This window comes from Diabrotica virgifera, chromosome 4, assembly GCF_917563875.1.
Source record: "Diabrotica virgifera virgifera chromosome 4, PGI_DIABVI_V3a".
NCBI lineage: Eukaryota > Metazoa > Arthropoda > Insecta > Coleoptera > Chrysomelidae > Diabrotica > Diabrotica virgifera.
In genome coordinates, this window is record NC_065446.1 from 2,941,280 (window position 1) to 2,969,278 (window position 27,999).

A 27,999-nucleotide genomic window follows, 5' to 3' on the forward strand; every position below is an offset into this window, starting at 1 on the left:
GTCATCACTTTTATAACTTTTAAAACATTAATTGTCATTAATGTCACTGAATGTATTTTTTCGTACCAACGAAGGGCATCTGACGTAGTATACTTGACGACGGGATATTATCAAAAATTATCACCCTAATTTGCATTTCTGTAGCTTTCTATTGGTCAAAATCTCCTATGAATGAAATAATCGCTGTAATTTTAGTTTCTGTAACTTTCTATTGGTCAGAATCTCTATATGAATTAATCATTACAACCAATGGTGGCTTAATCCCATCAAAAATATATTTGTAAAACATACCAAAAAAAAAGCGCCTCAGAACATTTATATGTTGATTACTTCTTATTATGCAACTTGTTTCTTAAAATTATATTTGTCTTGCGATGAAATATAATAATACCACCATATAAAATGTGATATTAGAATATTACACTCTAGAAATTAGGCATTCCAAATCACGTGATATAATATGGCTGCTGGATGGCGAAACTGTCATCCATAGGCGTATCCAATGTTTAAACCACTTCATATTTAATTTGCTATCACAATTTCACAAATTTCGCTACACAATTAACAAAAAAACAAAACCAAACAGGATATTCTTTACAAATTTGTCAATATTCAATGTAAACATTACATACATCATGACCACCCCCCTTAACTGTGTCTATGGCCATGTCAGTTTAGCCATCCACCGACCACCACTGACAGTTCATTGGAATCCCTAATTGTCGACTTTTTCGTCCCACCAATTCAATTTGATGTGAATTCTTAGAAAAATAACTTATAGTGTAGGAAACAGAGGTTGAACCTTGCAAAATGGACACAAGTCCGGTTTTATTTTTTTTTCTGGCATATCAAGGGGTGCTTATTATAAGACTAACTTTTTCTGAAAAAATTTTGCCCCGGAACCCCCCTTTTCACCCCTTTAAAGGGGGTAATTTATGGTTTTTGCAGAACGTAGCCCTTCCTGTACCTTTTAAAAAAAAAATTCTTTTATAGAAATATGAAGAGGACTATATTTTCTACGATTTATTTCAGACAGCATCTCTCTATCATACACCGTTTAGCAAGGGTGGCGCCCCAAAGTTGACAAGTTTTTAAAAAAGATGTTTTTAAAAAATATATATTATTCCCTAACTGTAACGGAAATTAAAAAGAAATGCTGCGGAGATTATTCACAAATAGATGATTGATTTTTTGGTATAGGTTTCACTTAAGGGTAATTGCCCTTTTTTTAATTACAGGGTGTTACATTTTAAAAAACCCCTTTTTATACAATCTGAACCATTTATGCTAGAGTAAAAAAACTTTCAGCGATTACCCATGTATTGGTGTTATTTACAAATTTGTATAATTCACCCCCATTTTTCCCCGGAACCACCCAAAAAAAAGAAGAATTAATAAATAAAGTGATTTTCTTGGAATCCTTCACACACAATGCCCTTCATTAATATGCTTCATATATCATTTTGTGCAAGTTATTATTACCAATGCATGGACACTAAAAGCGATTTCCTAGTGCAACCCCTGTAGCCAAAAACAATAAATAAAATGGGGGGTTGAAATTATTTTTTTTGTTTTTTGCTTTTTGATCCATATGGGCATATGCTTCATCAATAGTGCTTTCCAAAAATATATATGGTTATTGCAACATCCCTGCGCAAACCACCCCTATCCTTGAAAATATACTGCAGAAACTACCCCTATACCTTATCCAGCATGTTTTTACGATTTTCTCATTACCTATTCATTTTTTTAAACAAAACTTATACAAAGTTAAAGACCACTATTTACTCTAAAAATTAGGTCCTATTCATTTTTTTCGTTTAAGCAACCGTTACGGCACAGTGGCGCCGTAAACCTCATATATGCTTTGACGGGCTCCAGTTTTTGTTTATTTTTTCGTCATCTGTTTGTTTTATTGATAAAGTACTTATGTAAAATAAAAGAACACAGTGTAACCTACAAATCATGACCTATGCACATTTTACATTCTTTGCTCCCCAAAGCTACAGTGGTGGCCCAAAATAAATTTTTTCATATTTTCGCCACCTACACGGATTTTATTGCGTTAATGCTACCTTAATAGCACAATATTCACCCCTAAGTGGTCGCTAAGCAGTGGCGGATCCAGGGAGGGGTGATGGGAGCGATCACCCCACCCCTCTCAAACCAAGTGATATTATATTTGAAGATTATAAAAATATTCATTTATTTTTATAGAAATACTTATATTATATTAATATTATTTTTATAAGAATGACTTTTTATGCTTTAGCGACAGTGGCGGATCCAGCATCGTTAAGAGGGGGGTGCCAATTGGTTAAATTTCTATAAAAATAAATGAATATTTTTATAATCTTTGAATATAATATCACTTGGTTTGAGAGGGGGGGAGGTGATCACCCCTCCCTGGATCCACCACTGCGTAGCGACCACCTAAGGGTAAATATTGTGCTGTTAAGGTAGCATTAATGCAATAAAATGCATGTAGGTGGCGAAAATATGCAAAAATTTATTTTGGGCCACCACTGTGGCTTTGGGGAGCAAAGAATGTAAAATGTGCATAAGTTATAATTTGTAGGTTACACTGTGTTGTTTTATTTTGCATAAGTACTTTATCAATAAAACGAACAGATGACGAAAAAAAAAAACAAAACCTGGAGCCCGCCAAAGCATATATGAGGTTTACGGCGCCACTGTGCCGTAACGGTTGCTTATACGAAAAAATGAATAGGACATAATTTTTAGAGTAAATAGTGGTCTTTAACCTTGTATAAGTTTTGTTTAAAAAGAATACATAGGTAATAAGAAAATCGTACAAACATGCTTGCCAAGGGATAGGGGTAGTTTCTGCAGTATATTTTCAAGGATAGGGGTGGTTTTCGCAGAGATGTTGCAATAACCATATATATTTTTGAAAAGCACTATTGATGAAGCATATGCCCATATGAATCAAAAAGCAAAAAACAAAAAAAAATTTTCAACCCCCCATTTTATTTATTTTTTTTTTGCTTCAGGGGTTGCACTAGTAAATTGCTTTTGGTGTCCATGCATGGGTAATAATAACGTCCACAAAATGATGTATGAAGCATATTAATAAAGGGCATTGTGTGTGAAGGATTCCAAGAAAATCAATTTATTTATTAATTCTTCTTTTTTTTGGGGTGGTTCCGGGGAAAAAATGGGGGTGCATTATACAAATTTGTAAGTAGCACCAGTACATGGGTAATCGCTGAAAGTTTTTTTACTCTAGCATAAACGGTTCAGTTAGGGAAAAATATATATTTTTTTAAAACATCTTTTTTAAAAACTTGTCAAATTTAGGGCGCCACCCCCGCTAAACGGTGGATGGTAGAGAGATGGTGTTGGAAATAAATCGTAGAAAATATAGTCCTCTTCATATTTCTATAAAAGAAATTTTTTATAAAAGTTACAGGAAGGGCTACGTTCCGCAAAAACCACAAATTACCCCCTTTAAAGGGGCGAAAAGGGAGGTTCCGGAGCGAAATTTTTTTAGAAAAAGTTAGTCTTATAATAAGCACCCCTTGATATACCAGAAAAAAAATAAAACCGGACTTGTGTCCATTTTGCAAGGTTCAACCTTTGTTTCCTACACTATTATTCAAAATTTAAAAATAGAATTTTATCAAAACGTTGAAAATTTGGATGGCCCGGAAGCCTTGTCCGCGACGCCGGGACACGAAGTCGTAATTCGGGCTAGTTGGTCTCACTACATATGACCCAAGTTTGGACATATGCCTCTCCCAACTCCTTCGGTCGGTCTCTATGCTAAGCAACATATTTTCAAATTGTTCCAGCGATTCATTTAATATCATCAACCCATCTCATCTGTGGTCTTCGTCTCGGTCGTTTACTTTTGTAAGATCTCCAATGTAGCATCGTTGCGTTCCAACGTTGGTATTTTTCTATATATATTTTTATCTGATAGTCGTATACCTAACATTGCTTTTTCCGTTGTGGCTAGTTTATTCATATTTGCCTTTGTTAGAGCCCTGGTTTGTCATCCATATGTCATGATAGGAATAAGGATGCACTGGTTGAACACTTTGATACTCAAGTATTGGGGTATTTTGAGGTTCTTAAGTGTCCAACTAAGCTTTCCAAATTCTACCCATGCTAGTCGTGCTCTTCTAGTAATTTCCGGACCTTGGTTCTCTTTGTCAAGTTTCAGGATTTGGCCTAGGTAGATATACTGTACACCTGTACTGTCTAAGGCAGATGAATTTTGTTCGAAAGTTAGATCAGCAGTAGAATCTTCATCGTCATCTGCATGGGGACATGTCAGTAGTGCCTCTAGAAGTAGAAGCTTTTTCAGAATTTATTGTATTAATTTTAGAAATAATTTCGGAAAGAATTCTACTCAAAAATACAAAAATTATAAAATGTATTAACTTAGGTATCAAATCGCACATTTTGCATGTAGAAAATGCACCGTCAAAGTTCAAAGTCAAACGTACGCTACATAGAAATACCTATGAGTAATAGAACAATATTTTTGTTGTGTTTTACACATGTATTACTATATTTTTAACAGTTTCAAATATACACTCATACAAAATATTTCACCCATTCAACTTTTTTTACTATATCATTGGAACGAGCTCAGCCTTGTGGAAATTTTTAACTCAAAACTTTAAAGTAACATTTATTTATAGATAATAATTTCTAAATGATGTAAAAGAAAATAAATATACGGAACTATACTACAATCACAATAAAGATGGACTAGAAATAAACAGGGTATTTATTTCTGGGTGAACGACAGGTAAAAAACTAATCAGGGTGTTTTGCTGGGAATGCAAAAAGAAAAAGAGCTGTTAATCACAATAAAAACAGCCAGAATCGAATACTTCGGTCGCATCATGACGAACAGCGAGATATATTGACTGCTGCAACTAATCTTGCAGGGAAAAGTAGAAGGAAAGCGAGGACCAGGAAGGCAAAGGATTTCCTGGCTGAAAAATATACGTACGTTGTTCAACACAACAACCACAAATATTTTAGAGCAGCCGTATGCAAAGTACAGATTACCATGATGGTCGCCAACATCCGAAACGGATAGGTACTACAAGAAGAAGAAGAAGCAGAAATAAACAAACCAAGACACGTTGAATGTTACGAGGGGCACTCTCAAATCATAATTTACAATGTATAATATACATTGTAAATCTCAAATCATGCTCTACAAAATTTATACATTGTAAATCATGATTCGGGAGTGCTCCTAGTAACGTTCAACGTCTCTTGGTTTGTTTATTTCTTATGTACCTTTATTGTGATTTTAGTAAAGCCAAATTAACCAAAAACCTGTGTACTAATTGGAAAACAGCGAATTAGTTGATGACAAAATAAAATTCAAAAACAATGCTGTCTCCATTAGCTGCTCTCTTGTGCCAGAGTCTGCATTTTAGTAAAAAAGTTTTAGTAAAAGTTATTAACAAATAACGATTTTCACTTATTTTGTAGTTTGCGTAGCAAAAAATTAACTTTTTAACTTTCAAAAATCGGCATTTTGAAGGTTTTTAAATGTTCTAAAAAACTGAATTTTGTAATTTTATATTAGTGTAGGAAACAAAGGTTGAACCTTGCAAAATGGACACAAGTCCGGTTTAATTTTTTTTTCTGGTATATCAAGGGATGCTTATTATAAGACTAACTTTTTCTGAAAAAAATTCGCCCCGGAACCTCCCTTTTCACCCCTTTAAAGGGGGTAATTTGTGGTTTTTGCGGTAAATAGCCCTTCCTGTACCTTTTACAAAAAATTGCTTTTACAGAAATATGAAGAGGACTATATTTTCTACGATTTATTTCCGACAGCATCTCTCTATCATCCACTGTTTAGCGGGGGTGGCGCCCTAAAGTTGACAAGTTTTTAAAAAAGATGTTTTTAAAAAAAATATATTTTTCCCTAACTGTAACGGAAATTAAGAAGGAATCCTGCGGAAATTATTCAAAAATAATTGACTGATTTTTTGGTATAGGCTTCACTTAAGGTTAATTGCCCTTTTTTTAATTACAGGGTGTTACATTTTAAAAAACCCCTTTTTATACCATCTGAACCGTTTATGCTAAAGTAAAAAGACTTTCAGCGATTACCCATGTACTGGTGTTATTTACAAATTTGTATAATGCACCCCCATTTTTTTCCCGAAACCACCCCAAAAAAAAGAAGAATTAATAAATAAAGTGATTTTTTTGGAATCCTTCACACAATGCCCTTCATTAATATGCTTCATATATCATTTTGTGCACGTTATTATTACCCATGCATGGACACTAAAAGCGATTTCCTAGTGCAACCCCTGTAGCCAAAAAAAAAATAAATAAAATGGGGGGTTGAAAATTTTTTTTGTTTTTTGCTTTTTGATCCATATGGGCATATGCTTCATCAATAGTGCTTTTCAAAAATATATATGGTTATTGCAACATCCCTGCGGAAACCACCCGTATACTTGAAAATATACTGCAGAAACTACCCGTATACCTTGGCGAGCATGTTTTTACGATTTTCTCATTACCTATTCATTTTTTTTTAAACAAAACTTATACAAGGTTAAAGACCACTATTTACTCTAAAAATTAGGTCCTATTCATTTTTTTCGTTTAAGCAACCGTTACGGCACAGTGGCGCCGTAAACCTCATATATGCTTTGGCGGGCTCCAGTTTTGTTTTTTTTTTTCGTCATCTGTTCGTTTTATTGATAAAGTACTTATGTAAAATAAAATAACACAGTGTAACCTACAAATTATGACTTGTGCACATTTTACATTCTTTGCTCCCCAAAGCCACAGTGGTGGCCCAAAATAAATTTTTGCATATTTTCGCCACCTACACGCATTTTATTGCATTAATGCTACCTTAATAGCACAATATTTACCCTTAGGTGGTCGCTAAGCAGTGGCGGATCCAGGGAGGGGTGATGGGGGTGATCACCTCCCCCCTTTCAAACCAAGTGATATTATATTCAAAGATTATAAAAATATTCATTTATTTTTATAGAAATTTAACCAATTGGCACCCCCTCTTAACGATGCTGGATCCGCCACTGTCGCTAGAGCATAAAAAGTCATTCTTATAAAAATAATATTAATATAATATAAGTATTTATATAAAAATAAACGAATATTTTTATAATCTTCAAATATAATATCACTTGGTTTGAGAGGGGGGGGTGATCGTCCCCATCACCCCTCCCTGGATCCGCCACTGCTTAGCGGCCACTTAGGGGTGAATATTGTGCTATTAAGGTAGCATTAACGCAATAAAATGCGTGTAGGTGGCGAAAATATGAAAAAATTTATTTTGGGCCACCACTGTGGCTTTGGGGAGCAAAGAATGTAAAATGTGCATAGGTCATGATTTGTAGGTTACACTGTGTTGTTTTATTTTACATAAGTACTTTATCAATAAAACGAACAGATGACGAAAAAAAAAACAAAAACTGGAGCCCGCCAAAGCATATATGAGGTTTACGGCGCCACTGTGCCGTAACGGTTGCTTAAACGAAAAAAATGAATAGGACCTAATTTTTAGAGTAAATAGTGGTCTTTAACCTTGTATAAGTTTTATTTAAAAAAAATGAATAGGTAATGAGAAAATCGTAAAAACATGCTCGCCAAGGTATAGGGGTAGTTTCTGCAGTACATTTTCAAGGATAGGGGTGGTTTCCGCAGGGATGTTGCAATAACCATATATATTTTTGAAAAGCACTATTGATGAAGCATATGTCCATATGGATCAAAAAGCAAAAAAACAAAAAAAAAAATTTCAACCCCCCAATTTATTTATTTTTTTTTTGGCTACAGGGGTTGCACTAGGAAATCGCTTTTAGCGTCCATGCATGGGTAATAATAACGTTCACAAAATGATATATGAAGCATATTAATGAAGGGCATTGTGTGTGAAAGATTCCAAGAAAATCACTTTATTTATTAATTCTTCTTTTTTTTTTGGGGTGGTTTCGGGGAAAAAATGGGGGTGCATTATACAAATTTGTAAATAACACCAGTACATGGGTAATTGCTGAAAGTCTTTTTACTCTAGCATAAACGGTTCAGATGGTATAAAAAGGGGTTTTTTAAAATGTAACACCCTGTAATTAAAAAAAGGGCAATTACCCTTAAGTGAAACCTATACCAAAAAATCAATCATCTATTTGTGAATAATCTCCGCAGCATTTCTTTTTAATTTCCGTTACAGTTAGGGAAAAATATATTTTTTTTAAAACATCTTTTTTAAAAACTTGTCAAATTTGGGGCGCCACCCTTGCTAAACGGTGGATGATAGAGAGATGCTGTCAGAAGTAAATCGTAGAAAATATAGTCCTCTTCATATTTCTATAAAAGAAATTTTTTGTAAAAGGTACAGGAAGGGCTACATTCCGCAAAAACCACAAATTACCCCCTTTAAAGGGGTGAAAAGGGGGGTTCCGGGGCGAAATTTTTTCAGAAAAAGTTAGTCTTATAATAAGCACCCCTTGATATGCCAGAAAAAAAATAAAACCGGACTTGTGTCCATTTTGCAAGGTTCCACCTCTGTTTCCTACACTATATCAACTATTTAGCCTTTGAATAGAGTGCAAAAAATAAAAAAAATCGCGTTTTTTGCACTAAATTGTTAATGATTAAAAAACAGACGCTAATTCTAGACAGGAAACAGCTAGGTTTTCTTCCTATAGGTCTACAATAACTAAAAAAGTAGTCAGCTACCTGGATCTTTTGAGTGTCCTGAGAAAATCCTTATTACTCTGGACTATACACCCAAATGGAATAATTTGTTGAACTTAATTTTTTGGCAACAGAATGACTATAATTATTTAAAGCATGCTGTGAGCAGTGATAACAATATTATTGTTTTATCTTTTATACTTTTTGTAAAAACAGAGTTGTCTTTAAATTTTTTTTACCGATTTATGAGGACTAGTTGGTACAGAAATTGTGGTGGTTCAGAGATGAAGTGGACGAGGCAATAGAGAGCAGAAATCTACGCGAAGGGGACTGGCAAAACAGAAAGAACTGGAAAGAACGATTGAGAGAAGGCATAAAGTGAAAACTGGAAATCCCTATTATATTATACTGTTTACAAGGAATCAAGATTCGATAGAATTTTACCTATACCAATTTACAGGTTGTGGAATGCCAACTTTCCCCAAACTAGGAATTCTCCCCAGTCAGCTATTCATCGTCCGTTTGACTTGCAAATTTTAGACGGCACGAATTCAGGTTGTTAGCAGAATTTTGGTTCCAACGATAATTGGAAGATATTGGAAGTTCCAACGAAGTTTTAGGTTTTCGGATCTAAGATCTAATTACCAGTGTTTTTTATTTTTACTTTTTAGAAAATTTGTTTTATATTAGGTATATTATTTAGTTCCTATAGCTTGAACTAACTAAATTACAATTCTTCTTCATCAAAAGGGTGACAACATGGACCTACAGAATTACGGGCCAATTTCTCTACTTAACCATTTATACAAACTGTTCACGAAAATAAGAAACCAATCGATTGGAAGCAAAATTTGAGCTGTACCAACCAAAAGAACAGGCTGGTTTTCGCGCCAACTACGGTACAAAAATGACCACCTACAGTGCATCAAAGTCTCGATTGAAAAATCAATTGAATACAATAGACCTCTAGTTCTAACGTTTATAGACTTCGAATTGACCATAGGTACACTAATATTATAGAAAATATAATATATTTATATACAGGGTGGTTCATCTTATCCGCCTCGGTCTCTGTACGGAAAACCACTTGATATTTTAAAAAAATTTCTTCACAGAAATATACAGGGCCTTTAATACTACAACCTAAAAATAATGTGAATTATACAGGGTGTTCCAAAAAAGAGTGGTATATCAAAGTTATATTTTTTCTTATGGAATGCCTTATATCTGATGACATTATTGAATTGAACTTAAAAAATAAGCTATACTTTCATAAGGGTTCCCTATACCTAAATACAGGGTGTTTTGATTTATTTCGATTTTTATAAAAATGTAAGGTTTTAGAAAAGAATAAATATCTACCAATTTAAGAAGCAGTAACAAATTCTTTCTTGGATCTTAATAAAACACTATTTAGCATACTTAAACAGATGCTTATTGCAACAAAATTTCTTACAGGGTGGTCAAAATATGAGATTGTTCTATTAACAAATTCAAGCTGTAATAACTTACTTATTTTAAATGGAACACCCTGTATCTTACTAGTCTATTGCGTAGAAAATTTACTTAGCTTTCAATTTGTACTAGGGTTTCCTATACCTATCTTTTTACAGGACGGTCAAAATATTAGATTGTTCTATTAACAAATTCAAGCTGTAATAACTTACTTATTTTAAATGGAACACCCTGTATCTTACTAGTCTATCGAGTAGAAAATTTCCTTAGCTTTCAATTCTTATTAGGGTTTCCTATACCTATCTCCCTTCATTTTTTTAAATATTTATAGATTTCCTAATTTGCAAGCTTTAAAAATTAGAATTACATAAGTACCTATGTCGTGTTTATGTGCAACACATCACCAACACCGGCAATATACTTAGACAAGATATTGTCGTTAATGAAATTTTCAGTGTTATCATGTAGTCACACAGAGTGTTGTATTATTTTAGTTGATTTTGGCCTACATGTGAAATTGAATAATACGTTTATTTTAAACTGCATACCCTATATTAGATGCCGTATTCTGGAAGATATTTAAATTATTTTCATTCCGTATAAGTATTTTCCATATCTTAACCCAACGGTTATTAAGTAAATTTAAGAACGCCACTTTTTGTTTGAATCTTTAAATCGCAATTACAAACAATTAAATGCAATGGCTACTTTGACGAAAACGAGCCTATTGTACAAAAATATGTAAAAATGGGTATTTACAGAATAACATGGGAATTTATTTCTACAGAATAACATGTGTATTGAGAATGTTAACATGGAATTGAAGAGATTATAAATATCTTCCATTATAAAGAATATAATATCGAGTATGTCATTTAAAATAAGAACACTCTGTGTGATTTAATGATAAAAATGTGAATTTTATTAATGAAACTATCTTGACTAAGATATTTAAGTATATTGCCGGTGTTGGTGATGTGTTGTACATAACCACGACATAGGTACTTAATTCTAATTTTTAAAGCTTACAAATTAGGAAATCTTTAAATATTTAAAAAATGAAGGGAGATAGGTATAGGAAACCCTAATAAGAATTGAAAGCTAAGTAAATTTTCTACTCGATAGACTAGTAAGATACAGGGTGTTCCATTTAAAATAAGTAAGTTATTACAGCTTGAATTTGTTAATAGAAAAATCTAATATTTTGACCACCCTGTAAAAAGATAGGTATAGGAAACCCTAGTACAAATTGAAAGCTAAGTAAATTTTCTACGCGATAGACTAGTAAGATACAGGGTGTTCCATTTAAAATAAGTAAGTTATTACAGCTTGAATTTGTTAATAGAACAATATCATATTTTGACCACCCTGTAAGAAATTTTGTTGCAAGAAGCATCTGTTTAAGTATGCTAAATAGTCTATTATTAAGATCCAAGAAAGAATTTGTTACTGCTTCTTAGATTCGTAGATATTTATTTTTTTCTAAAACGTTACATTTTTATAAAAATCGAAATAAATCAAAACACCCTGTATTTAGGTATAGGGATTATGAAAGTTTAGCTTATTTTTTAAGGTCAATTCAATAATGTCATCAGATATAGGGCATTCCATAAGAAAAAATATAACTTTGATATACCACTCTTTTTTGGAACACCCTGTATAATTCACATTATTTTTAGGTTGTAGTATTAAAGGCCCTGTATATTTCTGTGAAGAAATTTTTTTAAAATATCAAATGGTTTTCTGTACAGAGACCGAGGCGAATAAGATGAACCACCCTGTATATTATAGTATATTGTACAGAAATGCTACAACAACTATAAATCTGCACGGTCAGTGGCGGTGCTAGCCCCCGGTTTTTACAGGACTTTTGTTCAAAAATTCAATTAATAACTATCTTTTTGTAGAATTGATTTTTTGAATGTTTGGGTATTTACATCCCCTCTCAATGATTGGGGTTTTTGAGACCCAAACGAAACCACCTGTCACTCAAAATCTATTGTGACTTGCCCCCCGCAGTTTTTTTGGTCTGGAGCCGCCACTGTGAACGGTCCTATCAATAAGATATACACTGCGGTGCAAAAAAATCTATTCACTTAAAATTTGGTCATTTTTGATGTTTCGAATTTCCTAAACCTGTTGTCCGATTGAAGCGATTTTTTAAAACTTTATAGCTTTATTCATTGACAATAACGCTGTAATAATATTGTTGCTAGACAGTCAAACTGTCATTGTATACCGGGTGCACGAATCAAACTGTGCTTTTTCTCAAAGTTCGCCTCACCCTGTGGATTATTCTATCATTTACAAAATATATATATATATATATATATATATTTACTCCCAGCGTATGAAGTGAGCCACATATCAAAAGAAACTGCGGTTGAAGTGAGGTCCTGTACAAAGTGAGGTCCAGTATACGGACCTCACTTAGTCAATCAATGTAAGACTTTTTCGTAGACATGTACTGATAGCAAACACTGTTTTTTTACAAAAAAAAGTGGGACCTCACTTTGTATGGTCCACATCAATTTTTAGTTCAGAGATTTTCCGCATAGAGGCGCTGACTTTGGCGTATATTTTCTAACCATGTATATTCTATGCCCTGTTGAATAACTTACGATACACATAGTGAGGACCATACAACTGGCAACATCTGTTCAACCAATCTTTAAAACAGTGGATCGTCAATCGTCGCATAAATTCAAACAGTACAAAAATGTTTAATACTTTAATCCTTTTTGAGAGCCTAGGCGCAAAATTTCGGTCGAGTTCTTTTTAAACGCATTTATTTTTTGCGAATCCTGAGATAACTAATAGGTATTTTAAAAAAATTTAAACGCAAAATAGAAAACTACATTATTCCCGAGGGCAGAAAGTCCCTTATAATGAACAAAAAGTTTCTTTTGAATGATATATTTAAAATTAAAAATCAGACTATTTTTTTTCACCCCTGTGACTTATTAAAATAAATATTTATAGAAGTTCTCAAGGACTTTCGACCATGGATAATACAGTAATATTTCTTTCTGCGTTTAAATTTTTTAAAAATACTTAAGGTTTTCTCAGTATTCGAAAAAAATGAACGCATTTAAAAATAATTCGAGCGAAATTTTTGCGCATATGCTCTCAGAAAGGCTTAAAATACTATAAATTTTTGTAATCAGTATTTCAATAGTTATTTATGATATGTGTTAAAAGTACACGTTTAAGGCACGCATGTGAAAGTTTGCAGAATGAGCGACAGCGAGTTCTGCAATTCACATGAGTGCCTTAAAAATGCACTTTTTAACAGACATATCATGCAATATTTTTTCTACAAACGTAATTACAGGACAATATCTACAAAAACTTTTACTTGAACTTGACTGACATTCCATTTTTATATTTTTTTGACATTACATCAAAATTGCCTATACGATCAATACGAATTGCAGTGCCATAAAAATTTTAAAGCACTAGTGCCTTAAAGCAGCGCCGGATAAAGGGGCGGGCGAGCCGGGCGACCGCCCGGGGCGCCAGAATTTGGGGGCGCCAAATTTTGAGAGACGCTGATATATAAATATAATATTTACCCCCCTCCGTGGCTCAGTGGTAAGAGCGCCTGCCTGTGGATCTAAAAAATCCGAAAGGTTGTGGGTTCGAATCTCACCAGGGTCGGAAATTTTTCATTTATTATAAATTAATAAATGAATATAGTTTCTGTCCTCGTGGGATCGGTTCTCACCGGAGGGACCGCAGACGTTCGGATACAATTAGCGTCTCTTTGCAAAGACAACGACGTCGACATTGCAAAGTAACAAGGCGCTTACTCAACACACACTACTTACACATGACACTAGGTACCTAACTGTTCAAAATTACCGTACCTACCATGCCAATGGCCATTAGTTGTCGAGGCATTAGCTAAACAAAAAAAAAATATAATATTTTTTACATTCATTATTTTTTTGGACTTTATAGATTATCTTTGGGCTAAGATTACTCCTAAGACAATTAATATTAAATAATTGTAACAATAAGAAAACTATTTCTAGCTCACAAAAATTCTCTAATAAAAATAATGCAACCTAAAATTGTTATGGCTTTTAAAGGTCATTTGTCAGGTAATACCTATCACTTTTATGGTATTACAATGTTATACATACATACTTAAAATACACGAAGATCAGATTTACGAAGTATCAACAAATTTATGAATAGTCAGTGATATTATTATACTGCTGCTTGTCATTATAGCCTCAATGGTTAAATAGTTTTGTCTTCCTGTTCTGTAAACTTTACTTTATCAACATTGTCGTGTGTCCGTGGGTGTGTAATTTGAAATAAAAAAAAAACAAACCAGGTATATCTATATGAATTAGAATTGACAAGTTCTTTTTCATAATATGAATATATAGAAATTTATTTCGAATACTTTGTACGCGTTAAGATGTTTCACTTTTTGCATAAAAACGGCACGAACGACGTATGAAAAAAAGGAATAATAGATTTTTGTATATATCATAAATTGAACGAGTAATTCCAAAATGATTTGTTATTTGAAATATCTCAGTGGCGTACTATGTTTTTCTTTAAAAAAATTCACACCATTTCAACAGTAGATATAAAATGATTAATTTTATGTCAAAAAATGCGCAATAATTACCTCTTAAAACACATCCAATTTCATTTGCATATCTGAACCGGTTTTAGAACAATAAAGAAATCGTCAGTTTGTAAGAAAAATGTCAACACCCCATATCTCGGAAACGAAGTATTTGCTGACATATGCTTATAGAGCAAACTGTCATTATTTTTTCATATAGAATTACCCTTTAAAGTTTGTCGCATTTATTTAGAAACATCCTGTTTTTTCTTGACCACCCTGGATTTCCATAGTTTTTCCTGTATTATTTCACTTGACCGTTATTTTCAGTTCTTTCTGTTTTTCCAGTCCTGCAGGTTTCTTTTCTAATATTGCTTCGTCCATTTTATCTCTAAAAGATTTTCGGGGTCTGTCTCTCTTCCTTCTTATATACTCGATAGGTTATAATGTTAATATAATGTTATATGTTACATACATTTATATTGCAATTCAGTTTGCTCAATTTTCCTCCCGAAAAATTCCCCAACCAATTCAACCTATAAAAATTTTCCCATGTGCTTTCAAATTACCCTAAAAATGGGCGAAAGTACCCCAATCTGGCATCTCTGATTCGTCGCTCGTTGTAGACGGCGTCGGTGTATATTGCGTTGTCAATTGGAATATTCCCAAAACTCCCAAAAGTGATGATCCTACCGATCTACCGACATGTCCCTAGGATCTATCGAGTTTAAAAAAATATCCAAATGACATATTTTACTTAAGAGGAAACAGTAGCGATCAACAGGTAGCGAAAACGCGTTCCAAGATTGCGGCTGTAATTTTGAATATTTTTTCGAGATATGTGGCACACGTATTCCTAATATAATAAAGAATGGCGGTACAGAGCCCAATTTAAAAAATATATTAATATGTGGAAATTACTCTGTAATTAAATACAATAGATATTAAAAAAACGAGCCTGTACCGCCACTAAGAAGAACAAAAAAATACACTTTCTTCAAATAAACTTTTTTATCCGATGCCTAGATTTTGTGTCATTTTGGAACTACATACTAAAATTTTTTATTTCATTAGTAGTTCCAAAATGACACAAAATCTAGGCATCTGATAAAAAAGTTTATTTGAAGAAAGTGTATTTTTTTGTTCTTCTTAATGGCGGTACCGACTCGTTTTTTTAATATTGTATTTATTTACAGAGTAATTTCCACATATTAATATATTTTTCAAATTGGGCTCTGTACCGCCATTCTTTATTATATTATAAATACGTGTGCCAAATATCTCGAAAAAATATTCAAAATTACAGCCTCAATCTTGGAAAGCGTTTTGGCTACCTGTTGATCGCTACTGTATCACCTTAAAAATAAATTCGATAAACCAATTCATCATTTATTGCCATCAAAAAATTTCAGTAGGTAGTATTTTTTAACACGTTTGTATAATACCTTTCATTTCCTAAGAATTATGTATTATTTAAAAATTACATAATGGAGATTCCTAATCGTATTTCGGTATTCACATTTCATACAAGAGTCTCAAAGTACTCATGTATAAACAATTTTTAGATGATTTTGGGAATATCGATTTCAAGCAGATCACATACCTTTTTATGTAAATATTCATGTGTTTCATAAAAGCTGATGTGACACTTTCGTCCAGTTCTTTATTAGTAAATAAAAGTTGAATTATGGTTGTTTGGGTTAATAATTACTTCGTATATTATTTATAATACATATAGTAGGGGAGCAAAGTATGCTAAATGTGCAGTCACTCGAGCGCTTTGGGGACCTATTGGGTTGTGATTATTAGGTTCTAAAACCAAAAAATTTAAGTAAAATTTTCCATTTTAGTGGGGACTTTCCATATTTTAATTTAATTTTCCATTTCCAACACCCGTTTTCTCCGATTATAGCGCCACCTATCCGTAATTAGAAAAAACGTTTCGAATAAAAGTTGCTTATTTTTACGCAAAGAATCCAAATCTGAAATAAAAAAAGGAGTTCCTATTTAAGATTTTAAAGTAACCCCCCCCCCCACCTCCGTGGGGGTCGTGTTTGGTACCATTCGATAGATTTCAGAAAAAATATTCAGAAATTGTAGTGTATTACCTATAAGCAGTTACCGTTAAGCCGGGTCCAGACTATGTAACAAAACATGTTAAATAACAAAGTTTTGTAACTTGTTACATAATTTTAAAAAAACAAGTTTTAAAACACAGTGTTGTATAACATTTTTCTGGTTATATAGCATGTTTTATGTTATCCAACAGATGTCGGTAAACATCAAAGAAAGTTATAAAACCGCACCGCGACTGATCTACACCTAAAAACATGTTATTGAAACATTCTCTGGCATAGTACCTACGCGAGCAGCAACCGTTGGAGTCATATCGCCTTGTTCATTCTGGAGTGATTGTGCTAGATTTTTCTTTGCTCTGTTCACGTAGGGTCATTTACGCGATGAAATTGTCGAAAGAACTGACTACTCATTTAATTGAGCTATTTCGTAAGTAACGAGTATTATGGGATTGCTATGGGATGAGCTACATTTATTGATTTAAAAAACAAATAAAAAACACGATGAATAGACTGAAATAGAAGTGAAAATAGATACAGAAACTGTAGTTAAAACTAATGCACGTACGCCTATAACTCAAGCCAACAAAAGAAAAGCAGTACGCGGAACCTTAACAGCAAATCGGTGCAAATCAACTCTAAATTTGACATAAATACTATTCTCTACAGAGCAGAGTGTTCAGACATAAAACCTGTAACATTCACTTCATTCGCTACACAGATGCAGACTGCTTCATCAGCTACTCAAACAGGCACTCAAACATACAATATATCTGAGCCTTTCTATTCCGTCCACTACACCTACATCCGCTACTTGTCCAGCTACACCAATTCAAACAGACAGTGACACTCAATCATGAACATGTGAAGACGATAATACTGAGGAATTAAATTTTACACAAATGTTATACTTCCTCTCTGAAACAATGAGTAAAAAGTTTAAAAAATATACTTTGCTAATAATATAACTGTTAATCTTTCTCTTATTGGAATTGCATCTCGAAATGTCTTTCCTGCCTATTTTATGGCCGATGTCATTTATAAGAAATTCAAAATCAGAACTTTCTATTCTTAAGAAGTTTTTAAAACTGCCATCACATTTAATGTCTCCTGTCGATGGGTCTATGTTATCTCTTTCCAGATCAGCTAAAAGAGCTGTACCACTACCTATATTTTGCTCGAGCTGCTAATGAAGGACACATCCAAAATATTAATTTAACACGCCGGTGTCGCCTCCACAATATTACACAAGCTGCTGTTGCTATGAAGAGATCCTCCATACTTATATGACGCAATTCTATATACTACCTAACCTACCAGCTATCCATCTAAAATGCTGCAAAATTTATGCGCATGTTGTTGTTTTGTTTTTTGTTATATAGTCTGGATAGTCTGTTGTACAACTTTGTTATTAGCATGTTTTGTTACATAGTCTAGACCCGGCTTTAGAAGTTCCCCGTTTCAGGAAAAAATATTGTCTTAAGAGCGATAGCCTAGTGACCTAGTGGGTAGACCTCGGATCTCGGATTCGTAAAGCAGAGGTTTCGATTTCAAATCCGGGGTGTGGATCTCCGATTTTTTTATTTATTGTTACTGCATTCATGTCTGTAGACAATGTTGCAATCTATTATGAGCACAATAAAAAAATATAGTAATAAAATAATAAATAAATATTTCAAAAAAAAACAAGAAAAAAAATACAATCACTGGAAGCGAAACTAAACAATACGGAAGAAATATAACCACTGGATTCGGAACTGGATATGGAACTGGATAATATTAGAAAACTGATATTATAATATGTAAGCAGTACGAGCCTAGTAGGCCCATGGCTTGATGTACTATTCTTTTCCACTCCCTTTTGTCAGTCGCTTTTGTTTCCCAGTTCCTTAAGTTAATTCTTCTCATATCTTCTCTAACTCCATTACTCCATCGTGACCTCGGTCTTCCTCTTCGTCTTTTCTCTGCCAATGCACTAGATAGTACCATTCTGGGAATTCTAGATGGAATCATCCTCTGCACATGGTCCAACCATCTAAGTCTTTGCGCCTTAATTACTGCTAGTATGTTAGGATCTTGATAGAGCTCAGTTTCCCACCGGGTGGAACAACAACTCTTGATGTTTTTTTGTTGTGACCCATGTTTCAGAAGCATACGTTACTATCGGCCTTATTACGGTCTTGTAAGTTCTTAGTTTTGCTCTTCGTGATATATGTTTACTTCTTAACAACCCATTAAAAGCAAATATAGCGCGGTTGCCCGACATAATTCTCTTTTGTATTTCTTCTTCACAGTTAGGATCTCTTGTGAAGACAGTTCCTAAGTACTCAAATCTCTAAACTTCTTCGAATTTATACTGTGTTCCCTTCGCTGTTGTCATTGTTATGTATTGCCCCCGAACGAATTGCTTATTTGTTCATTCCATATACTTTGTTTTTGCTTCATTTATATACAATCCTTTGGTTGCTGCCCTCTCCTCGAGTTTCATGACTGTTTCTATAAGTTCTATTTTGCTCCTAGCCAAGATTACCAAATCGTCTGCGAATGCCAAGCACTGATGTTTTTTGTGGTAGATCAGACCTGTTCTATTAATGTTTGCTTCCTGTATAACCTTTTCTAGTAATATGCTAAACATTATAGACGATAATGGATCACCCTGCTGCAGTCATTGTTTGACCTCAAAGCTTTCTATTATAGTATTGTTTATCTTGACTTTATCATACTGATATATCATACTGATATTGTTTAAAAACACTAATAATATTGATATAAAATGTTAATCAATTTTATTTATTGTTATAAGAATCAAAGGTAAATATGATTAGGCGAATGAAGCCTTAGGTTTCGCAGTCAATATCCCAACCACACACACACATGTTGCAATCTATTTCAATACGGTTTATAGTACAAACTATACACTTAGTATTAAAATAGTCTGATATATTTTTTTAGTTGAGGACACTTGTTCACATTGCATTGTTTCAGGATAAGGTGAAATATCTTCAATAAATGGAAAAAAGCATGTATGTCATATATTATAATACTTTCTATACTCTTAATATGTAGTCTCGTATAAATTTGTAGTGACATGATTTTAAGTATAAGAACAAGAAGCTTGCAACAATTTTCAGAGAAAATAGAAAACTAAAACTATTTTAAAATGATTATTCGAAATAAAACATATGATCATATTCACTGTATTTGCCATTTAGTGGAATAACTGTAAAATTAAGTCAGTAAAAAAGGTACATTAAGTTTAATTAAATTAAGTAAATCATCTTGTATACTAAAATTAAGGTTGGAAAATTGTCGTTTCAAAATGAAAATCGACAGGGGCAACAGTACCTATACTAAAATACACTCTGTATAGATAATTATGTCAATGTTAATAATACTGGATAGAGAATTGAATATCGTTTCAAATGAGCTAGCACACGCCCCTATTCCCTATTTAAAAATAAGGGGTGGGGGAAATGGAAGGGAGGGGGTTGACAAATGACAGATATGTATGTACCGTAAAAACTGTGTTCCCCTTAGATCAAAAGTCGGGCTTTTATATTTATATGTTAAGTTCAATATAAATTTCACATAACTGAACTATCACTGTATCCTCCATTTTGATTATTATTGTTCTCAACTAACGCTATTTTCAAAATTCTTGCTTTCCTATCCATCTTTAACGTAAATTATTAAAAAATATAAAACTATTTCTTTATTAACGCTAGTCTCCGATAAGGCTACCGTGATTTAATGCTGAGGTACTAAAATGTTATAAAATTAACAAACAGTACGAGCAAGAACAAAGAGTCCACATCCTTCTTATAACTACAAGTGACTGAAACAACGAAACAATAATAATTCTTACTGTGTTATACAGAAAAAGGCAGTAGAAACGATTAATCTCATATTTATCGACAACACTGTATGGTCCTCACTTGATGAGCTGTAAGGAAATATACACGTAAAGTTGTCCTCACTTTGTGCGCATAACGAAAAAGTATATACAGTCTCACTTTAATAGCTGCGTGTAATGGCCTCACTTGGGTGGCAATATACTTGAACAATACGGGGCACATATACGTAATCTTTTTTGTGTATACTCGTCATTTTTTAATTGCTATTTACTTGTCAAGGTCACTATGAAGAGTTGAAACGATTATGTCTACGTTTTCTACCGGTCCTCACTAAGTGCGCGTAATGTCAGGACCTCACTTTGATATCTGTGCATAAATATATATATATATATATATATATATATATATATATATATATAATCGATAACCCTTCTACCCTAAGGTGTTGGGCATAAAGTCTAAAATAAAGTCTGTTTTTATGCTTCGTACACAAACTTCCTCCAATCCTTCTTATTTCTTGCCATTTTCTTCGCTTGTTCTTTAGTGACTCCTCTTTTGTCTAGGATGGCAGCGATTTCATCGTCCCAGGTCTTCATGGGCCTGCCCCTCGGTCTTTTCAGGTTTCTTCTCGCTTCCCAAACTTGTTTTACTGGCCTTCCTTTATCCATCCTAACCATGTGGCCGTACCATCTTAACTGGGCTGCTTCGATTTTCTTCTCTATTGGTTGGACTTTAAGGCGTTCTCTTATGTCCTCATTCCGTATCCTGTCCATCCTGGTCACACCTAGTACTCTTCTTAAATACTTCATTTCCATGCTTTGCAGTTTCTTCTTTAGTCTGGTGGTGAGCGTCCAGCTTTCACATCCAAATGTTAGGATAGGTACGAAAACTGTGTTGTAGATTGTTATCTTGGCTTTTTGGGATACTTCTTTTTTCGATAGAAATGTACTCTTAATTGCATGGTATATGCGGGCTGCGCTTGCTATTCTGTTGTTTATCTCAGTATCGTGTGCACCCCTACTCTCTATTTGAACTCCCAGGTATTTGAAAGTTTCAACTTGTTCTAGGGTGTCGTTATTGATTTTAATTTTTGTACGTTTATCTGTTTTCCCACATATCATGACCTTAGTTTTACTTTCGTTAATCCTCAGATTACGTTTTTCAAGTTTATCCCTCCATATTTGGAGGTTTCTCTGTAGTGCGGCCTCATCTCTTCCAAACACAACGAGATCATCTGCAAATGCACATTCTGCTATCTGTATCATTTCGAGATTTCTATGTCCAACATATATTTTCGATGTTTCTTCTCTGGTTTCCTTCATTACATCATCTAGAACAATATTGAACAAGATGGGGCCTAGTACACCTCCTTGTCTTAAGCCATCATTAACTATAAACTCGTCCGATTCCATATTATCTGTTCTTACTCTATTTCTTGTGTTTTTGTATAGGCTCATAATAGCTTTTCTGAGTTTAGTGTCTACTTCCCTGTTCATTAGGCTTTTGTCGATTTCTATCCTTGGTGTTCTGTCAAATGCTTTTTCTAGATCTATAAAAGCTTGGTGTAGTTCTGTGCTTGTATTTCGCGTATTTTGTATTAGCTGCTTGAGTGTGAAAATATGGTCATGAATGCTTCTTCCCTTCCTGAATCCGCTTTGTGACTGTTCCAGTTTGTGGTCCACTTCTTGTAATAATTTTTTCTCTAGTACTCGTTCGTAGACTTTGGAAGGAATACTCAGGAGTTTACAAAACTAGTACTTTACAAAATACTGAAATTAAATCCCAACTATAGCCTTAGGTTTTCTTAACATTTTGTCTTTCGATTCATTCGCTTATGTTGCATAATAAAAAAAGTTTGGTACTTTAACAACTGGCCATGTTCGTCATCAGTAGAGGGTGTTTTCTAAATAAGTGCGACAAACTTTAAGGGGTAATTTTACCTGAGAAAATAATGACAATTTGCTTTATAATCATATGTCCGCAAACGCTTCGTTTCCGAGATACGGAAAGGATAGAATATAAAGATCATTGTGGGGCATAACATTGAGAGATGTGGGGCATAGACGTTGAGAGGGTAAGAAACAAAGAAATTCGCAGAAGTTATGTAGAAGACATTATAAAATACATAGTCAAAATTAATTGGAAGTGGGCAGGACACGTCGCTAGAATGAATGATGATAGGTGAACCAAAAAATCTTGGAATGAAGACCGAAAGCGGATAGACGAAACCTGGAAAGACCACCCACAAGATGCACTGACGACATAAAGAGGATTTGTACGAAATGGAAGTTTTTCGAGCAGGCCTATGTTCAGCAGTGGGCGACTATGGACTGATAATGACGATATTATTTAGTTTAGTATCTACATTTTTTTTTTACTTGGGACCACACACGTTCTGCTTTGGCTCGATATCGTTGTAAAATAATAATAAAAAAATTATTATATTAATCCTGACAAAGTCAGTGCCGGTTTATCCAATGGGCGCATGGGGCGGGCGCCCAGGGGCCCGGGCCCCGGAGGGGCCCGTTGCTTTTAATTATAAAAAAATAAAGTCGCTAAATAACCTATATATTTTCCGAAAATAGTCTCATAGGCAGATACGCCAATACACTGCAAACGCCTATGTTCTATTGTTACATCTCTTCACACCTATACACAGTGCCGTAGCCCCACAGAGGCCCCGTGTCAATGTTTGTGGCGGAGCCCTTCTCCAAAAACTACAGAAAGTTGTCAGAAAGATGTCTCGAATTGTAGGGAATTTTGCATGTGGATCCAGCTTGGAAGCTAGTTATTTCAGAACTGTTCAAAGTGTCTACACGTTTTTTTCGGCTTCTCTTCAAAGGTAGAATTTACTGAAAGAAAGCGGCAAATGTTGTGTAAAAAGATTAATTGATACTAGATGGTCCGCCCGATTTGACGCTGTAAATGCATTATTTAAAAACTATGGATTCATCAAACGTATTTTTCCAGTTAAGCAATAATAGAGATGAAAAATCAGCAGATAGAAGTGAAGCCAAGGTACTTGGTGAAAACCAAGATAGTACAATAAAATGAATACCTTTGAGACAGCTCTATTGACAATGATTTAGGCAAGATTTTTGGAACGAGTGAATGCAACAAGCAAAACGTTAGAAACTGTGGACTTAAACGTAGAACGTGTCAATTGGGGTAGAATTAATGGCATCTGTTTTGAGCTTTATTGGAGACGTAAGAAATAAGTTTAGCAAAATTGAACAAGAAGTGAAAACTTTCTTTTGCGAAGGTGAGGATATCTCAAACATCTACTATACAACTGACCTTCAAAAAATAAAGAAAATACAAACATTTTTCGAAGAAACAGGAGAAAGTCAAATCATTTTATAGGGGCAAGAGATATTCAGAATTGAAGTATTTAATGTTATAATATGTGACAATATTACTCAAGATCATTTAAAGATAATTGAATGCTACAAGGATGTAACATCAGCTTTAAGATATTCTTTTACGCTAGATAAAGAAGAAGTCAAGACGTCAATTAATACTTTATTCGAGAAATATAAAAAAGATGTTGAAACCAAAGAAAACTTGCATAATGAAATTACCCATTTTGTAACGTTATGCCAAAATTTAAATAAACATACATTATGAAAAATTTGATGTCATCCAGGATGTAAAGGCAACTTTTCCCAATATTTTAACTGCAAATTTATTTGAGAATACTAATTTCTAATGCGTCAGGCGAGCGGTCTTTTTCGGCTTTAAAAAGAATAAAAACATATTTAAGGTCAAATTTGGGTCAAGAAAACCTAGACGCATTATCACTATTTTATATACATAGAGAATGAAGAACTGGAGAAACTGAATTGTGATAATATGATATGGCGGTTTGCAAATGCCAAGTGAAGAAAAAAAGTGATTTAATTTTTGTCTTTATGTATTTTTTAGAATATGTTTTTTGTTTGTCATGTGTTGTTTTGTGAAACTTTCTGTTTTTGATTTTTGTTTTTAAATGTATTTTTTGGATTATTTTTTATAATAATAGTCTCCCGTTTTATACCGCTGACGCGGCTTTGGGAGTATAGCAGGGTAGTCTGCTATATCTAGGGCCTACGGTATACAAGGAGGGTAACAGGGCCAGTGATATGCTTCAACCACCTATTATTACCCTTGGTCTTACCCAAGGAACTCATTTTATTCAGGCTGAGCCGATTTGGGTCGTATATTGCTATTCTTCTTGCTTGTTTTAAAAAAAATATTTTATGGATTTTACAATAAACCTTTATAGTTAATGCATGTGTTTTCTTGGTAAAAAACTGACAACGAATGAATGGGGCCCCTTCACCTCCAGCGCCCAGGGCCCGAAGTTAGGTTAAACCGGCACTGGACAAAGTGTAATTAAAAGTAATCAAGTTGGCATACTTTTGATGTAATCATAACATTAAAACAGTTATTCTTTAGATATTTCGTCACGAAAGACGTGAACTCACCGTTTTTATCCATGGCGGCCAACCCTTGCCCTCTTCGAAGGTGAATCCGCAGTTGAAAAAAGGAGTGTTGTCGCAGAGCCACCTCCCTCCTTCTGGAAACTTCATCGCTTGTGCTGAGCTGAAAATAAAATTTCTATTTAGAAATTGGATCATTTAAATAATAATTACTCTTTTCTGTGACGGGAAAAGCGTTTGACATTTTATCTTTGTTGACAGGCAACAAAATATTACTTTTTATGAAACTACTTTTTTCTCTGGACAGAAAACTAGTACTTTTTTCCCAGATGTTCACATAAGTAAAGTAGATATTTAATTTTAGAATACAGTACCTTGCCAAATTAATAGGCCAAGCAAAGAAAAAATGCAGGTGAATAGGGAAAAGTGTACTTTTGAAGTGTGTAAATTAAAAAATAATTCCTAGCTAAGCGCTTTCGGCTTATAAAGCCATCTTCGGAGCTATGGTCAAAAGGTTCAAAATACCACTATAAAGAGAGATTGATCCCATGTACGATATAAAAATACTTCTATTTTCTTATTCAGTTTTTTTACTTGATGGAAAAGAACCTTGTCTGACTGTTGAAAAATGCTCAACTTTGCTGTTGTTTTTGAGGTCGGAGTTAAAAACATCTATTACAAGCACAAAGGACTTTCACACGAAAAATTACATTACATAAAACGAATATTTGATCTTGGTAAGGTCAAGAAACCTTACCATCTGAAGTCTATGGTGTCAGCATGCGGAATATTATGCAGAATTCTACAAAAGCGCCGAGGCGGAGCGCATTCTTGCATGGTCCAGGAGCGCCAACGTATTCACTATGTGGAGCCGTTGCAGGAGCGTGGAGCAGCGAACCTCATGGATACGCACCTTAAGAGTTAATATTCACAAAAAAGGAACAAAACAATATTTTTTCAAATATATTCATAATCATTAGAGAAATAACTTCATATATTAAATTTTTCCTTGCTTGACCTAATAATTTGGCCAGGTACTGTATTTTGTTATATCATACATATTTTATACAGTGCACAGGAATAAGTGTTACCCCCCCCCCTATTAACTTATTTAATTTTAGCACGTAAGCAAAACGCTTGGACAGATAATCATACTATATTATAGCATCAATGTTTCGAACTTTACGTCATTCCTCTTCAGCTGACAGACATAACTTTGTTTTTTTTTAAATAGGAAATTACATCATATGACACCTCATTTAAAAGCTTTTGAAATACTGATTGCAAAAATGTATAATACTTTAATTTTTTTTGAGATTGTAGGCGCAAAATTTCTGTTGAATTATTTTTAAAAGTATTAATTTTTTTCGAATCCTGAAACAACTAATAAGTATTTTTGAAAAATTTAAGAGCAGAATGAAATACTACAGTATTATCGAGTGTCGAAGGTTCCTGAGAACTTCTATAATGATTATTTTAATAAGTCACAGGGGTGAAAAAAAAAGAAAAAATTTAGTCTGATTTTTAATTTCAAATGTATAATTCAAAGAAAATTTTTGTTTATTCTAAAGAACTTTCAGCTGTCGGTAATAATGTAGTCTTTCATTCTGCGTTTAAATGTTTCAAAAATAGTTATTAGTGTTTTCAGGATTCTAAAAAAAATTAATGCGTTTAAAAAGAATTCGAGCGAAATTTTGCGCCTACGCTCTCTAAAAGGATTAATGTGTTTTACATTTTTGTAATTAGCATTTCAAAATCTTTTAAATGAGGTGTCACATGATGTACTTTCCCATTAAAAAAAATCAAAGTTGTGCCTGTCACCTGAAGAGGGGTCGTGTAAAGTTCGAAACATTGATGCTATAATATACTATGATTATTTTAAAAATCGACCTGTCCGAGTTTTTTGCTTATGTGCTAAAAAGTTAATAAGGGGGGGGCTAACACTTATTCCAGAGCACGGTATATTTTTTATGTCTCAAAATAGAAAATAGATGGGATCTCCACGGAAAATGCCATATTATATATATCAAAGTAAATATGCAGGGCCGCGCCGTCCATAAGGGCGGAGAGGGGCGGCGCCGCCCGGCGCCAAACCAAAAAGGCGCCGGCAGGTGCCAAAAAAAAATTGGTAATGCCGAAATTACCAGAAATATTAGTAATATTTTATTATCTTGTAAAATTGAAAATTTACCAATCGTAGGTAGATATAAAAATAGCAGTTTTATTACTTTGATCCCCTAAGTGTACGAACCGTTATTTCTCTCATTAAACTGAACTATAACTCCATTCACTCACGGTAAAATATTGCAAAACCTCTGAATATGAAGTTGGATTAATATGAAATTTGGCATACACATAGCTAACATGTCAAAGAAGAAAATGATATTAGGTCGACGTGTGCTTTTGCCTTAGGGGAAGTTTTTATATTACTTAAGTCAATATCTACTTTTCGAGTTATTTGCGAGTGAATATGTTCATTTTTCAACAACAAAAAAAACACATTTTTAGACGGTTTCTCGCAAGTAACTCAAAAAGTAATTTATCAAAAATATATTCTTAGGAAAAATTTTGAATAAAAGGCATTTCCTTCAAAATTTAAAATTATTTTTTTTTAATTTAATTTTTTTTTTCAAAATAAGCACTTTGAAATGGTGAAACTTACAGATCATACAGGGTGTCTGCGTAACTTGGAACCATATGGGAACTTTTTTGATATAAATTTTAAGAAAAAAAGTTATTCTTTATAAAGTGCTCTGCATAGTCTAAAACCCAAGATGCAATCATCAGATATCAAATTCTGTCAACAGTATACGAGGTATGTCAAAAAATATGAATTTCGCTCAAGAGCAAACTACCTTTATATTTCAAAATATCAAAAAATTTTATTATGAAAAGTTATTTGTAATTAGAAACCATATTCA

General features: G+C 33.6%; 1 protein-coding gene across 8 annotated transcripts in view; it reads right to left on the bottom strand.

Annotated features, from left to right (window-relative positions):
* The window catches only part of LOC114332991 (multiple C2 and transmembrane domain-containing protein), a 309,140-nt gene that overhangs the window by 120,667 nt on the left and 160,474 nt on the right, over window positions 1-27,999 (bottom strand). For all 8 annotated transcript variants that reach the window (XM_050647930.1, XM_050647932.1, XM_050647933.1 and 5 more), the window contains one exon: window positions 25,124-25,241. In XM_050647930.1, coding sequence (XP_050503887.1) covers window positions 25,124-25,241 — 118 coding nt within the window. The remainder of the gene's footprint in view (window positions 1-25,123; window positions 25,242-27,999) is intronic.